Below are 15,226 nucleotides of genomic sequence, written 5' to 3'. Positions count from 1 at the left end.
AAAAAAAGTTCTGTTGAGCATATACCATTTTAAAAACATAGCTGAATGGGCAGATCTTCACAGTATTACTAAGGTCCTTGGCACAAAGGCAATTCCTCTTCAAGTCCTATCCTACAGAAAAAGAGTATAAGATAACCGCAGAATTCCACTGAACAGAGAGGATGACCAAGTGACAAAGGAGAAGGCCAACATGCTCTGTTTTCTTACTATCAGTTTTTACCACCAAAGCAAGCTCTCAAATACTGCCTGCTTACAGAGCTTAGGGCACTACCCATATACAATTCACAGCAGAGACAGAGCAGAGATGCTGGACTTGACTAGGTGGGATGCCTCCAAGGGATGGCTGGTGCCTTCGAAAGCTCAGAGCAGGCAGAGGATCATTACCCAAATTTTAAAATCAAGCAAAAGGAAATAGGGAACTACAGGCTATTGGATGATGTTCAGACTCTGGGACAACTTAGGAGTAAGTCCACCTGGAAAAAATTTCCAGACACATGAAAGACAAAGCCAATGAATACAAAGAATAAGCAACATCTGCCCATACCCATCAAGCCCAATTGCATTCCAGGGAGAGATAAAATTTTATGAATTAAGGTAGAGCAAAATCTGTCATTTAGCTTGACTTCAGCCATCTTCCACTTGCAGCCCTTACCATTTTTAAGTAAAGAGCTAAGTAAAAAAAATGCACATTGCCATCACCAATTGTGTTAGCTCCCTCTCAAGCATCTTGAGTACCTTGGGCATGCACTACCTGGTCTTGACAATTTGCTGTTTTCATTAATATCCTCTGAGAAATTACCAGTAAACTTCCAGCCCAGGAATATTCTGCAGGTTTTCCAAAAGCGAACATACAAAAAACCCTTTATTTTCCTGCTACAGTCTCATCTTATAAAGACTCTCCCTCTATTTCTGAGAGCCTACTAGTTCAAGAGATAGTCTTTGAGACTTCAAGCTTCTAATGAATTTGAAGAAATACTACCACCGATTTTTATGTTTTCTACAATTTGCTCTCCAAGTTCTTTTTTACCTGTCTTGAACTATTACATTTAATGTCTAATCTAGAGACAAGCTCAACTGTTCTGAAGAATGATTATTTTTCCAGTAAGCCTCCTTTACTATCTTGTTTTATCATGGTATGTTTCTTTTCATCTTCATCTCTTTAATGATAAATGACATGCATTTGCCTTCAGTTTCCAGTATGATATCTTTGAATATTTTCTAGGCTGCCTGCAGGGATTTTACTTTATTTTTTTAAATTGTTAAACTAAAAAGTTTAATAGTTTTTTCCTAACTGATGCAATTGAGATCTAAGCACAACTGCAGCAGACCTTCTCACTTTCATCGTTCCACTATGAATTCCTAACAACAGCTGATGTTATATTTACTTTATTTACTAAGGACTTGTAGCTTTAACACTTTTAATAGTTTTGAAGCTACAAGCAAGGTTTAAAAAAATCAATCTCAAAAGTTACTGTAGGATCTTAATCCAACAGAACAGAGTGACATCTAGCAAGGCCCTGTCAGATGCTGATTTGATTAAGCACTGAAAGCTCAGCCTGCAATGTGATCCAGCACCTTTCCAATACCAGGTGCTGCATGGCTCTTGACTCATGAAACACACAAATAAATAAGCAAACAAGAAAACCTCTAAATTGAGAAAGTTTCAGTAATTACTGAGTAAAAAAAGCATCAGATTTTTCTTCAGGAACAGGTCTACAGAGGAATATCAGGATTTTTTCTTTAGCTCAAGTAATAGCAATGGTACTAAATAAAAATGGGTTAAAACCTACCTTTAATCTGCTTACGGATAACTACAAAGGTAGGATTCAGAAACTGAGAATTAGAGTAAAATGATTTTTAATATGATGTTAACCATAGATGAATTTTGTGCATTTTCTACTACACATACTTTGTTGATGCAATTTACTAAAGGCCAAGAACTATATTATACCACTTCTTTCCCCAGTTTAAGAGGTAGAAATTTCTGATGATTCCCCCATGTAGAATGCAGTTATTTAAAGGATGAGATGGATTCATTCTTTTAAGCAAAATACATTTGAATACTAATTCTATCACAAATTACTTCAGCAGTGTTAAAGAACAACATCCAAAATCAGCATAAGTTTGCAGGCAGTGTGAGGACAAGAGAAGTAAACAAATGATATTAAAGAGACAGGTCACTGACTTTAAAGGTCATAAAGCTGCAATCAGAGAGTACTGCAGGATATTGTTAAAGTATGTGAATGTTATCCTCCCAAATTCCTAAAATATAACCAAAGTGCTACTTAAAACATCACTGTAAGTTCAGATGTATAACACAGCAGAATTTCAATGCTACTAACATATAGTTCTTATGACTCCTGTGCTATACACTGAGCATATTAAAGGCAGTCTAAAAAGCATATTTCAGCTCACTAAATATTTCATCCACCCCCACCATTTTTGAAATGTAGATTTAATAGACATTGATAAGCTTATATTAACTCAGTAAGCTAACAGATTGTTTGAAGTACTAGATAAATTCAGTCAGGTAGATCTTGAAGTGTAGTTTTCCAAGTTTAAAACCCAAGAAAACAATGACAGAACATGTAAAGTTGTATGGCCTATTTTGACTATGACAGAAGAGCTATGAATAATAGCTAAAGGTACTGAGACGCCTCTAATTCATTCATACAAACTAACAAGAATTATGTTAGAAAACTTCTAGATAGCTTAGTTAGTACTAGCTCAGTACCCACAATGGCCGGAGTTCAACATCAACTCAATACTTAAATATTTGCTCAATTCCTTTCCCATAATTCACAGCATGAGAAGAATTACATGCTACTGCAAACATGCCCTCAGCAGTGCCTGAACTAGCTATAGGTATGTCTACACAAAATTTTACACTAACTGGTACGAAGTCTTCCAGGACAACTCAATTTGAAAGGAACCTTAAGAGATCAATAAATGTTTTCTGAAGAATAAATATCCTGTGCCCCCACCTTACCTTTATTCTGAAAGCAGTAGTTGACAATTTTATTTCGCATGTTGTGATAATCCTGTCAGAGTGAGGACTCCAGATGCTAACAAGGAGTTAGGTTTTGTCCAAAAACAATGGCAAGTTTCTGAAATAAGGCAAAGAGACAATGCTACCTAAAGCAAATAATGAATGACTAGGATTCCTTAAGATGTATTGAAAAGGAAAGAAAAATGCCTAGCTAAGAAAATTCAGATGCACTGAAAATACTGCTTTTCAAAAAATAACTGTGGAACATTAAAAATAATAATACAATACACTACTTTTTCCTAAGTTATAAAAAATATCCAAGCTGGTTCTTTGTAAGTCTACGGAGAAATGCATCCTAATTGGACAACTATAAATTTCCAGAGAAAAGGTTTTGGATTTGAGCCCACTTATAGTTTCACAAACTAGCAGAACATACAGGATGGTAACTAGGAAACCTGAGACCAGAATCGTTACCACAGGTCACACTACAATTAGGAACAATAATAAGGGCCTTTTGATTTATCTCAATTTAAGTTAATTATATTTAAAATCACAGGTGTTCTTAAAGTAAAAATAATTTCAGTATTTTATTCACTTAATTCAAGGAGAGATTACAATAACTTTAAAGTGTCTAGCAGATCAGAAATGCTTATTTTAAAAAGTTTTAGACACTGGATATATTTTTAGTGGTATTTCAGAGTAAATGCTTTTAAAAATTGAAATAGAATTGTTGTAAGATCATATATCATAAAACAAGGAGTTTCTTCACTGTTCGTGATTTGTTTGCTTGCTTGTTTATACTCTTAACATGATCTGACAAGGAAAGAGAGACCTTTTGTCAGTTTATACAGCCATATTTTGGGATCTCTGCTGTGGCTGCCTTTTGAAGTCAGTAATTATTTTTGGCATAATTTAGTTATTTACAAAAACGTACCAAGTTTGCTCTCAGAACAAGAGCAGAGCCTGCAGTGCCAATATTTGCAAAAGGCCCAAACCTTACATTCACGATGCAGCCATTTCTCCATAGTCATACAAAGACTGTTAGACCAATTGCAGCTGATCTCACACAACGCAGAACCAACAAACTTCCTTCCTGCAAAAGGAAATCAATGTAATAGAATGGTGTAATTTCTCAGTGAACATATTTTTCTGCTATTCATTCATCTCCAGGTTTTTGCATAAGTCCATCTGACATCACTGGGCAGAACCTTCAGTGGCACATCCTGCAGCAAAAATTCCTAGCAGGCAGTTATTGCCAGGAAACAAGATAGTTATGTAGTACTGCAATACATTCATTCACAAAGTATACAAAGGTGATAAAGTTCCACATAAACTAGTGTCTAAGTAACACTGAAATCTCTTAATCCAACTAGTCATTTTCACTGCTATATGTCAAGCTTATTGCTATGCTGAAAACATGAGTGTTACAAACTCCTTCCGAGAAACTGATCGGTAACAAGTTGAACAAAAAGACTACTTATTCATAGCACAAGAATCAAAGGCCATCAGAAAGGGCTAGAATGAGCCATGTCCAAAACAGGGGAGTCCAGGCAAAACTGGAAGTTCTTATAAGTTGAAAGGGAGGGACTTGTCACTAACAAGCTAAAACCAGCAAGTTCCCTGAACTGAGAACAGATGGAAGCATAGGACGGTTGTATGGAAAGAAAAGAATCACATTTCATATCTCCTATCAGCCTCTGATTACGGCTTCTTTTTTTCCTCCGTGATCTTTAATGTACTTAATTGCACATTAGCATAGGCGGGAAGATGATAAGCAGCTACTTAAGATTACCGTTCATATTGATTTTCCATTGCTGTGCTTGCTCCTGGAGATGCTGCAATAATAGACAAGAAGACTAAAAGAAGTACTAACCCACATTTCAGTCCTAAAAAACAGTTTAGTATAAATCTTCAAGTAAACAATTCAACTTAACTAGTAAGAACATTATAAATCTCATCTCAGACAAAAAGACAGAATATTAAGCTAAACAGACTCTTGGTCTGAGTGATTTTTACACTTTGAATAGTAAGAAAACTCACAATTTCATTATTTGTTTGGGAACAATTTACTGAATTAGATGTGATCCTCAAACTCATCCTTGGCTATTCAAAGCTAGAGAAGAGATTTTTAAATCAGGAAATATGGTTAAGAAGGATGAACATTCAACAAAGACCTAGAAAAAGCATCTCTACTGGTAAACGAGCACTTGGCAGCTGTTTATCTATTTTTTCTTAAATGCAAAAGAAGAACTACGTTCTTCTGTTAAATAATAGTTTACAAAATATGCTTACAGATTATACCAAACTGGAAGAATTGACCTATATGTAAAAGGCTGCCACACAGAGGGACCTAGACAGGCTGGAGGAATGAGTCAACAGCAGCCATGGAATTCAGTGGGGACAGGCATGAAGATCTGCACCTGGGAAGTTAAAAGTAGGGGAGCTAGGGATTAAACATAACCCAGCAGCACTCCCCAGCAGCAAAGGCAGACAACAGTATCTTGCATTGTATTAACAGGAGCACAGCCATTGAGTGATAAGTTTACTCCCTTCTTCTTAACTCATGAGACCATACCTAGAAGGCTAGATCCAGTTTTGGGCTCTCAAGTACTGTCATTACGGCAATGAAATGATTTCAGCAGAGATCCACTTGGATGACCAGAGGACTGGAGCCATTCTCTGAGAGGAGAGGTTGGGGAATAAGGGCATATTCACCTAGAAAATGATGGTGCCCAGTTAACTGTGCATAGAGGGAGGAGAAGAGCCAACACCGAACCATGATAGGTTCAGACTAGACATAAAGAAAAAGTTTCTCACTGTGAGGACAGACAAGCAGTGGTACACGGTGAAGCAAAGTGGCTGAAGAGGCTATGCAGCCTCCATCCTCAGATTTTGAAAGCAATATTGGATAACATTACACCAGTGCAGGAAATGATAAAATACTTAAATTGACTTCGAGACCAGTGAGGCCACAGTAACAGCTATACTCAGTCTGAACCTTACTTAGCTTTTCACTTTTATGCTTGCCAATGTATTCCAAAGTCCTATTAGGCATTTTCAGAATTTTTTGTCTAATTCAGGGTAATCTGGCATCCAATTTAAATTAATTTGGAACAACTGTCCTGAGCTTCTACCTAGTCCTGAAAAACACTGCTTCTAGTCTTCAAACTGAAGAAGAAGATTTAAAAAAAAGACACAAAACTTGCCATTTTTCTTACTTGCCATAATAAATCATCTGGTAATACTACTTCCTATAAACTCTTCTTTCTACTGTTGGAACTTCAGTATCACTACTATGTCCTTTACTGTCATATAATGATGAGGACTTTTTCCTACAGGTAATTTTTATTTAGCGTGGGAGCACTGCAAGTATAACCAAAAAGAAATAAGAATTCATAAATGTTCATAAATTAAAATTCATAACTAAACCAGTTACACACAGATTTTGTTTAATACAAAAGCAGGCAGCAAAGTACTCCAAGAGTATCATTCCAAACGTATAGGCTGTAGCCAAAAATCACTAAGTAAACACGTTTCATCTGAACTGGAAATTGTATGCCTGCTTTCACTTCTAATACTACTTCTAGCCTTGCAATCAAATATGAAAAAGCTTTATGCTCCTTTTAAATTATTCTAGCTATACTACAGAAAAAAATTTAAAAAGCTACCCCTTTAAAGCAACTGCAAAGGGAACATACACCCCTCCTGATTGTCTCCTGCAAAGTAGATACCATGCATATGTAAAAGAAGATAAAATTGCTAATCAAAATAAAATAGAGAAAAAATGAAGCATGACACCGCAAACAGTACATACACTTATTTGAAGCGGCAACCTCTTTGGCCTAATCTAGTTACATACTTTCATATTTTCTAAGAGTCTGCCCACAGCAGATAAACACACAAACCTTCTTGTGCAGCACCAACTGACGTCAGCAGTCGCTTAGGAACAGCGTTTGGTACAAAAGTGGTAGTACTGAAACTATGTTTACAATTGAAAAGAGAATGACAGTATGCAGGACTCACCATAGCTTCAGGAAAAGGCTTACAAAGCACTTAAAACTGTGCTAAAATTTCTAAAAGCTTCATTGTATTTTCCAAGAACACCGATCTGCATAAATACTTTATAGTGAGTATAACCTCACTAAGAGTAATAGATTTATTTTTTCATATTTTAAATGGTATAATTCCCCCCCTTCACCAGAAGTCACCAGTTTTGGAATGCAAGCTTTCAGCTTCTTTCACTTCTGTTTAATCTGTAAACAAAAATTCAAATCCAGTAACGACTTCATTGGGTAACTGTTTACAGGGACAAAGACCCGTTGTTCCCACAGCAAAAAAAAAAAAACCAAAAAAAAAAACCCCAGAAGATCTCATAGAACAACCTGCAGCAATAGAAATGATCAGCCTACCATTATTTTAGAGATGTTTACAAAGCCTGACATTTAAGGAATTTAGAAGCACTGTCCTTTAAATAACATCATAGGAAAATTGTTTTCAAGGCTTTCAAGAATAAAACCATAAAACCGTAGAGCTGAAAAAGTGGACTGGGACAGCTTCCCTAACTTCATTTTACAGTTATAGAATTTTAATTTAGAAAGAATGTGTGCCAAAGCTGTATATGCAGTTGCGTTTATCAGTCCATTACAACTTACAATGAGCAGTTTTGAAAAGCCTGACACTTTCAATTCTATAACAATAGATTATAGAGTTTGAAACTACTGCTGAATAGTTATGAGCCATTACTAAATTTTTAAAACTTCCACATTGTAAAACACTTAATTTTAAGTGCGAAGTGCTCATTGTCTCTTTAGCTCTGTTCCCACCAATTTCTTTTAAATTTCCACAAAAAGAAGTGCCTTTTTAAAAACAATTCTTTTAAAAAGGAATTAAATTTTACAAAGCGTATAATGTGGCAACGTGCTTTGTCACACCATCTTGAAAACTGATACTAAGGTACATATGTGAAGCATGTTTTGTGATTTCATTACACTTATTGAAATCTATTGAAGAAAAATAGAAAAAAGTGCAGTTTGCACAAACTTGAAAAAATACTATTGAAATACTAAATAAATCCCTGTAGTACACAGCTAGCAGGTATTCTCCAGTTTTAGGCTATGGAATTTAAGGAGTTCTCATTAGAGCTGGGCCTAATCTTGTGTGTACATTTACCAGCTTTTGTCATACACACCTCCAGATGAAAAAATGCACAGAAGGAGAATGCAATCACCCTCTTCTTTCAAGGTAACTAAAGAAATACTATGAATTTGGAAAGCATTACTAGAACAGACACTACTTCAAATGAAAGTAGTCAAAACTAGAAATACTTCCTGCTTATTTCCCACCAACTGAAATCCACCATTCATAGACAAAGTGGAAAAACTACATAAAGGACTGCAAATGGGGATAACCCCCATTTTTGAAATATTAATTTCAAGATATGCAGAGAGTCTTACACAATTTATCCCCAATTTCTCTTAAACAAAGACTAAGAAAAGCAGCAAGTGCCATCAAATTGATCTGAAGAAAATAACTTGTGCTTTCATTTACCTCAGTTTTTCTCCTGTTCTGTTTCAGTTTTTGTCAAACTGGAGCAAAACTGTACCTGCAAATTCAACTCATCCCTAAGCAGTACTCTAACTGGACGATGTCCAGAAGTAATGTGGGCCAGCAGTAGCTATTCGATCCCAAAATGAAACGTTCTGACGCTAGCCAAAGGTCTAAGTAGAACAGAATAATTCAGTGAAAGGGATCCTCAAAGATCATTTGGCCAAAAGCAGTTTATCTGAAAATCACGCAAATTTATGGACAAAAATCAGCTCTACTAACTTCACATAAGCCCTCTTCACTTACTCTGTGATAGTTCAGAAATTGCTTCAACTTGCTTTTCCAGGATTCTAAATTCACTTTCCATGGCGTCTCCCACCATGACAGCTGAGAACTGAGTTGCCAGATTTCAAACACCCTTGGGAAACAAAGCATCGTTTTTCTGTTGCTGTGTCTGGAAACAATCAAGGGAGCAGCCAGCTGTTCCAACTGTTCTGTACTTCAAGGGGCTGCAAGACAGTTTAACAGTTCTTCAACAGACAGCACCAGCAGGAGACTCTGTTGTCTAAGACTCATTGCTTGTAAGCTTCTCATACACAAACATTCAGAACGTACTCAGATAATATTTTAAATGTGACTTGCAATAGGAAGTGATGACCCAGAAGCAAAGGTCTAGATTGTTACTGAAAATGCAGCCAATGCACTAGGCACACACTTGCAGAATCCTAAAGTTAGAAGTGTGCTCCCACAGTGCCAACTTCATGTCCGATAGAGGCAAGACTTACTAGAAAGTCAGTTTCATTGTTGATCTTAGGCAACAGTAAAGATTTAAATAAGGACTCTTTTCCCTTCTTCATCCTTCTCTTCCCAGAAATTACCTCCCTGTTGAAATAGGCAACATTCAGAATCTAAACATACATATAATCCTATCTGCTATCAATGTGAAACATATCCGCTCTCCATTTCACAATTAAGGGCTCCACAAAAATAAGTTGCGGTGTACTCTCCAGCTTCTAAATGAGAAAATACCAGGGCAGTTTGCTTTCACATTCCTGCAACAGCGGTAAAACATACCTCATGCTGTAGCAAATCTGTTCAAGTACTTCCAGCCATTGTCATTCCCATCCTGCAATCTAACAGTTACAAACAAGCTGCAGTCTACTACAAGAAAGGCTCAGAGCATAAGTAAATTGGCCAATAAATAAGACAGTATTTAATTTATTGTTAAGTTGCCATCACTAGACAGCCTGTTTCAGCAACAGGTAATGACTGAAGATAGAAAAATCCAATAATGTGACCAAAAAAAAAAAAAAAATACACTGTCGTGTTGCAGTACATAGAATATCATCTTCCCAGAACTTGAACAACTCAACAATAAGCATGCTTTGTTCCAGAAAAAGGGCTAAGTAGCTCTGTGACAAGCAGAAGTGATGAACTCCTAGGAACTTTTGCATTAGGACTAGATGACTTGGCACCTTGGAGTTGCAAGACTTAAATGCCTTGTTTTCCCTTATTTAGAATACTTACTCCAAATTCAGTATTCTTTGTAATGAAGGTATTTGTAGGCCACCAAGAGTACTTGCTGGCTACTATTTGTCAGGAAACATACAAGAATTATATTATTCAAGTTGATTCTTCTCTGTCAAATTTAACTGAACTAGGCCAACTGAGACAAAGGTACCAGGGATGTACGAGCATGACAAAAGGTACTGAGGTGACACTACCTATGAATGGGACTGCACACACACATGTATGTGCACATACACTATTTAGTATACATTTTAGTGGTGATAAAACTATTTCAGCGATACCTATTCACATTTACAAAATATTAAGTTGTAAGTTAATACAGGGTTATATTAACTGTAAATGATGGAAGCACCTCCAACTTAAAGGACAACACCTGTGGGAAGGGAACAAACATTTCTTTCCAAATGCAGCAAACAGTATGGAGATAATGTCATTTATTTGTATTTCAGAGGAAGGTGAAACAAAAGTCAGGAAATTATTTCTTGAAAACGAACTTTGGAAATCACAGCTAAAGATGCTTTCTCTTCTTGGAAGGACTGCATTTTCAATCTTAGGATTAAAGCTTTAACAAGAAGAAAAAGCATTATTTAGAGGAAAATCAGCTTGGAGTCTACAAAAAAAATGAACTGGCTAAGACCAGAAAAAGCTACGCAGAAAAGAAATGATGACTAATTTACAGAACGGAACAGTTAAATTGATTAATGCTTCAATGAAAAAAAGAGAATTGTATGAATGCTTTAAAAAAAGTGGTGTGGAAACTTGTTATTACAAACACCACAAGACTGACTCAGGCTATTACTCTTAAACAATGTTAACTCTTGCTGTCACACAAACAGTTTTAATTAATTGCCTTGGGAAATGGAAAATGAGCTACTACTTTAAAACTAGAACAGTAAGTTGCTCAGCGTGTTAAAATGGTAATTAAAAAGGACTAGTTAAATAAAATAAGCTCATTGTAAAGTTTATGTAAGTTTTGAAACTAGTCAGAATGCTAAGTATGAGTTTCAACATTTAAAAAACAAAAGGAGCAATTTAAGTTTAAACTGTTCATTTCAAGGTTTTGGACAATATTTTTGACACTGAAAATAGCTTTGTTAATATTAAAGTAGGTTGTGAAGATGTGGCTTTTTTTGTTGTTGTTTTTTTGTTTGTTTTTTGTTGTTTTTTTTTTTTTTAAGTTACAAGACTTCAGTGTGAACCTAAGGGACATTTTTTAATATTTAGACACAACAAGTCAGATTTTACATACATTGATCCAGAAATGGAGTGGGAAGAACACAAATGCTTTATCAATGCTAGCTATTTTTCTTTCAGTAAGTTTTAGAAGTTGGGGGTACATCAACGTACACATTTTAACAACCATTACTGAGTAACTAGGGCAGCAAAATGCAGCAAACTTTCAACTAAATAAAACCAAAGAGCTACACTAAAACACTTTAAAAGTTTATGAAGCAAAAAACACCACATCCAATCAATACCGAATATTGATAATAATTTGAATACTCCCATTTTTGCTACTGTAAATGCAAAATGTTTTGAAACTTAAGATTTTTTTTCACAAAATATTACCTTCCAGGAATGTTATCTTGAAGCATTCTGACAAAGTAAGAATCCTTTGCTATACATGTCCCAAGGCAAGAAGGAATCAAGCTTCATTTTATGTAATAAAGCCTAATAAATACAAATCTATTACAAATAATATCTATAACCTCATTGTTAATTGAAGCTATATTAAATACCAGTACAGCAAAACATTTAAGAGTACTGTGAAATCACTTGTTCAATGCATATTTCTGACCAAAAGATGAAAGAATTTTCCTCAAGTGACACAGAGCTGAAACTCAGCTAATTGATTAATAGATTTAAGCAACACACTGTAGATTTTCATTTTAAGATACAAGGAAGAGAAATTTTTGACTGGAGACTCCACATAATACCAAAAATAAGGAAGGGAGATCAGACTGGCTAAAAAAAGCCTATTTCTGGCCTTGTTTTGGATCCCTATCAGAATCAACCACTTACAAAAAATTTTCATAAAATATTTAGCTTCTGACAGCACATCAACTTCAAAAGAAACACTGGCAAAATATTAAAGCATTATAGGCTACTTTTCCAAATGTTCAACTAGTCAGAAAGATTAATGGCAGAACGGAATTCAACGCAAAATATCCACCCACTTTTCTCAGAAGGCTTCAGAGTATGCTGCAAATTACCTCGGTTGTACTGTGAGCAGCATTAGATACAGATACTACAATCTGTAGTCACTGTACTTTTCTTAAAATGCTGCAGTGTCATTATCTCTTTTTGTAGTCATCATAATGCACGGCTGATAAACACTTATGCACTCTTCAAAAGTGGTTGCTTAACTCTTAGTCAATGAATAATTGCTCTCACCTGTTTCTTGCAATGTTTCTATCAATATTCTTTGTTAAAATATCTTTGTATTGTCCAGTATATTTCTGCCATCTGGGCATATTTATTTCAAAATCTCACAGAGTAGTGACACAGGACCTTGTATGCTCTTCATACTCCAAACAGCATTGTGTAGAACCCCAAGTACTGATAAATCCTTAGTGTTACATCATATTTTTAAAAGTATTCTAAATCCATCTCCTGGCTAGGAATAAGCAGCATAGAAGATAAACTATCAGGACTTATAAAACTGATCAAGCTTTAGCTTGTTATTTCAACTTAAACCAAACTAAAACTTGATCAAATAAAACAACAGTAGAAAGTTTTATGCTGCTTCTAACTATAACTGTGTTTCTTCTTTATGCAATTAACATTTTCTCTCCAGGTTATTGTTCTTTTCATGTTTTTCCTCTCACTTTTCCCATACTTGAATTTAATCTTCAACAATCATTGATTTAATCAGCTTTTTTTTTTTTTTTTTTTAAGTATCAACTTTAGTGCAAATTTCTACTTTATCTTCCCTAGCATTATTTAAAAAAAAAAAACAACAAGCAAACAAGAAAACCACCCTACCTTAAATTGGGTGACCAGTCCTTGAGTTAGAAAAAGATGTTGAGTTAGAAAAAGTGCACCTATTTGCATTTCTCCATTCCCAGCTCCTCCAGCCAAAGAACGTGGACAGTAGCTGATGGCTTTTACATTAGAGATTTTACTGGGATGGTAGAAAGAACAAATGGGAAAACATCTCTTTATGGTGAACATAACATAGATTCATAGTTATTATGAAAGTACTAAGTGACACATTATTAGATTGCACAATTCCATATTACAGAAGATTACAATTCTAACAGAACTCTGAAGCTGGCAGGAATGAAATAATGAGAATTATTTGTCCCATGTAGTTCAATGCAGTCTCACAGGAGAGTTACTGTAGAGAACAGAGTTGAAGCTTTCTTACTCTATCAACTAATTTTATCTAGAATTTCAACTGCTTGAAAAACAAGCAGAAAAATCATCAAAACATCTGGCAACATCAAAGTGGGAAAGCTGTACTACCACTTTCTGAGAAAAAAGTTTTGTTTTTTCTCACATCACCAAGTTAAATATTCAGTAGATGGGAGCATGATGGCAGTCACTGAATATAAGACTCAGAAGATGACCCAGTATTGCTCCAATTTTATGTTTCCAATTTACTTCATCCTGAAATAGTGAAGGCCTTTCAAATAACCATGATAGCATTAAAATACTATTTTAAAAGAGTTCAATACTCAGGTATAAGAAATAATTTGATTCCACATGTGTTCTTGATCAGCTCAATCTGTTATTACATATGAACATAGTAGGATACCATCTATTACCACAGAATCCTAAACTGATTTTCAAAGGAACTCTGCCGCACTTAGTGCACAAGGCTAAATGTGTACGTTAACTTTTGTTCCTTGTATTTCAAGAAGATAAATGCAGAACATGCAGTACACCCAAGAAACACAGAACACACACAGGCCTCGGGGGGCTGAGGAAACGCTATTCCAGATGATTTGGTGGGAAGTTCTAACACGTCCATTCTTTAAACTGCACTGCCATTATTTCTCTTAGACTACCACAAGTTAGCACTGCCACAAAAATGGAGTTCTGTCCTCCTCCAGCTGCTTATTCCCATCCCTGTGTCACTCCATCCCTTATGCAGAAGAAGTATTCCTGCAGACATGTGGCAAGCAACTACAAAAAAGAACTGATTAGATTTAACGTGGATTAGTTCCCCAATTAAGATCACCGTGCAGTCTCATGAACGCTTGTGTCAGCAGAAAGAGGGACAGAGCCAAAGCAGGAATGAGCAGATGGTACTGGGAAGGACCATTTCCATCACTGCAAGTGCCAGAAAGTGCGCAAGGAACTGAAATATTGAAGCAGAGATGCTCGGATTAGAAAGGATATGTCTTAAGGTCAAACAAGTACCTTTTAACATTTGTAATGACTACATAAGGATTGATCTAAATTTAGCATAGATTTATGCATCAAAAGAATTATCACCAAGTACGCATTAAAATCAAAGTGTGAAGGAAAGATGAGTAAGGCTGGAGAAGTGGTAGGGAGGGTACCATACATAGAAGATAGCAGAGACATATTCAAGAGGGTTCCATATCCCAAAATTAGAGGGAGGTATGGAAGAGTTACTAATATCATTTGACCTTAAAGACCCAATGTAAAGTGGAATGATATGAAGATAGTAACAAAGATGATGACAAATATTCAAAAGGTTATTTGTAAAGAAAAACTCACCGATATGGATTCCTTTGCTAGGAAAAGCTGGGGCAATCTCCACCGGGGAGCAATCTCCAAGAGATGCTGCCTTAGTGGTGGTCAGCCCTTAAATGAGGTCTAGAGGAGTTGGAGTCAAGCTCCACCCCTTCTGGGAGCACAGCTAAATTACTCTCACCTGCGCTCACACAGATGACCCAACACTTGCCTCAGCTGATTAATCAGAGGTTCAGGCTGTGATTACCAGTTTCTCATACACCCCCGAAGTCCCTGTCTCCAGAGTGCTTCTTAGTAAACACCTTCTCAAAACAGCTGCTGCACACAGAAGACATTTTAAATCAATTTATTTAAATAAAATTAGCATCCCCAGAGAAAATTATAGTGAAATTTGATGACCCAGAAAGATCACCTGCAACTGACAATGCAATGAGAAAAGAGCTCTCCATTCCACAGGATTTAAGTAAACTGTTAAATCATACTGAATAAAGAACT

At 35.8% G+C, this 15,226-nt stretch overlaps 1 protein-coding gene across 6 annotated transcripts in view; it reads right to left on the bottom strand.

Moving 5' to 3' along the window:
- PDE3B (phosphodiesterase 3B) overlaps nucleotides 1–15,226 on the bottom strand; it is a 72,804-nt gene that overhangs the window by 39,207 nt on the left and 18,371 nt on the right. For 2 of the 6 annotated variants that reach the window (XM_085550156.1, XM_085550159.1), the window contains exon 2: nucleotides 2,990–3,107. The exons of 2 other annotated variants lie outside the window; for them this stretch is intronic. In XM_085550156.1, the coding sequence (XP_085406282.1) occupies nucleotides 2,990–3,029 (40 nt within the window). In that variant the 5' untranslated portion in view covers nucleotides 3,030–3,107. Of the gene's footprint in view, nucleotides 1–2,989; nucleotides 3,108–8,839; nucleotides 8,984–15,226 lie in introns of those variants that run through there. 2 more of the 6 variants (XM_085550154.1, XM_085550157.1) reach the window with 2 other exon arrangements.

The sequence above is a fragment of the Coturnix japonica genome, chromosome 5 (assembly GCF_054131305.1).
Source record: "Coturnix japonica strain WE chromosome 5, WE-NBRP24, whole genome shotgun sequence".
Classification (NCBI taxonomy): Eukaryota; Metazoa; Chordata; class Aves; order Galliformes; family Phasianidae; genus Coturnix; species Coturnix japonica.
Note: the sequence above shows the minus strand (reverse complement) of the source record. Positions and strands in the feature narration are given on the sequence as shown.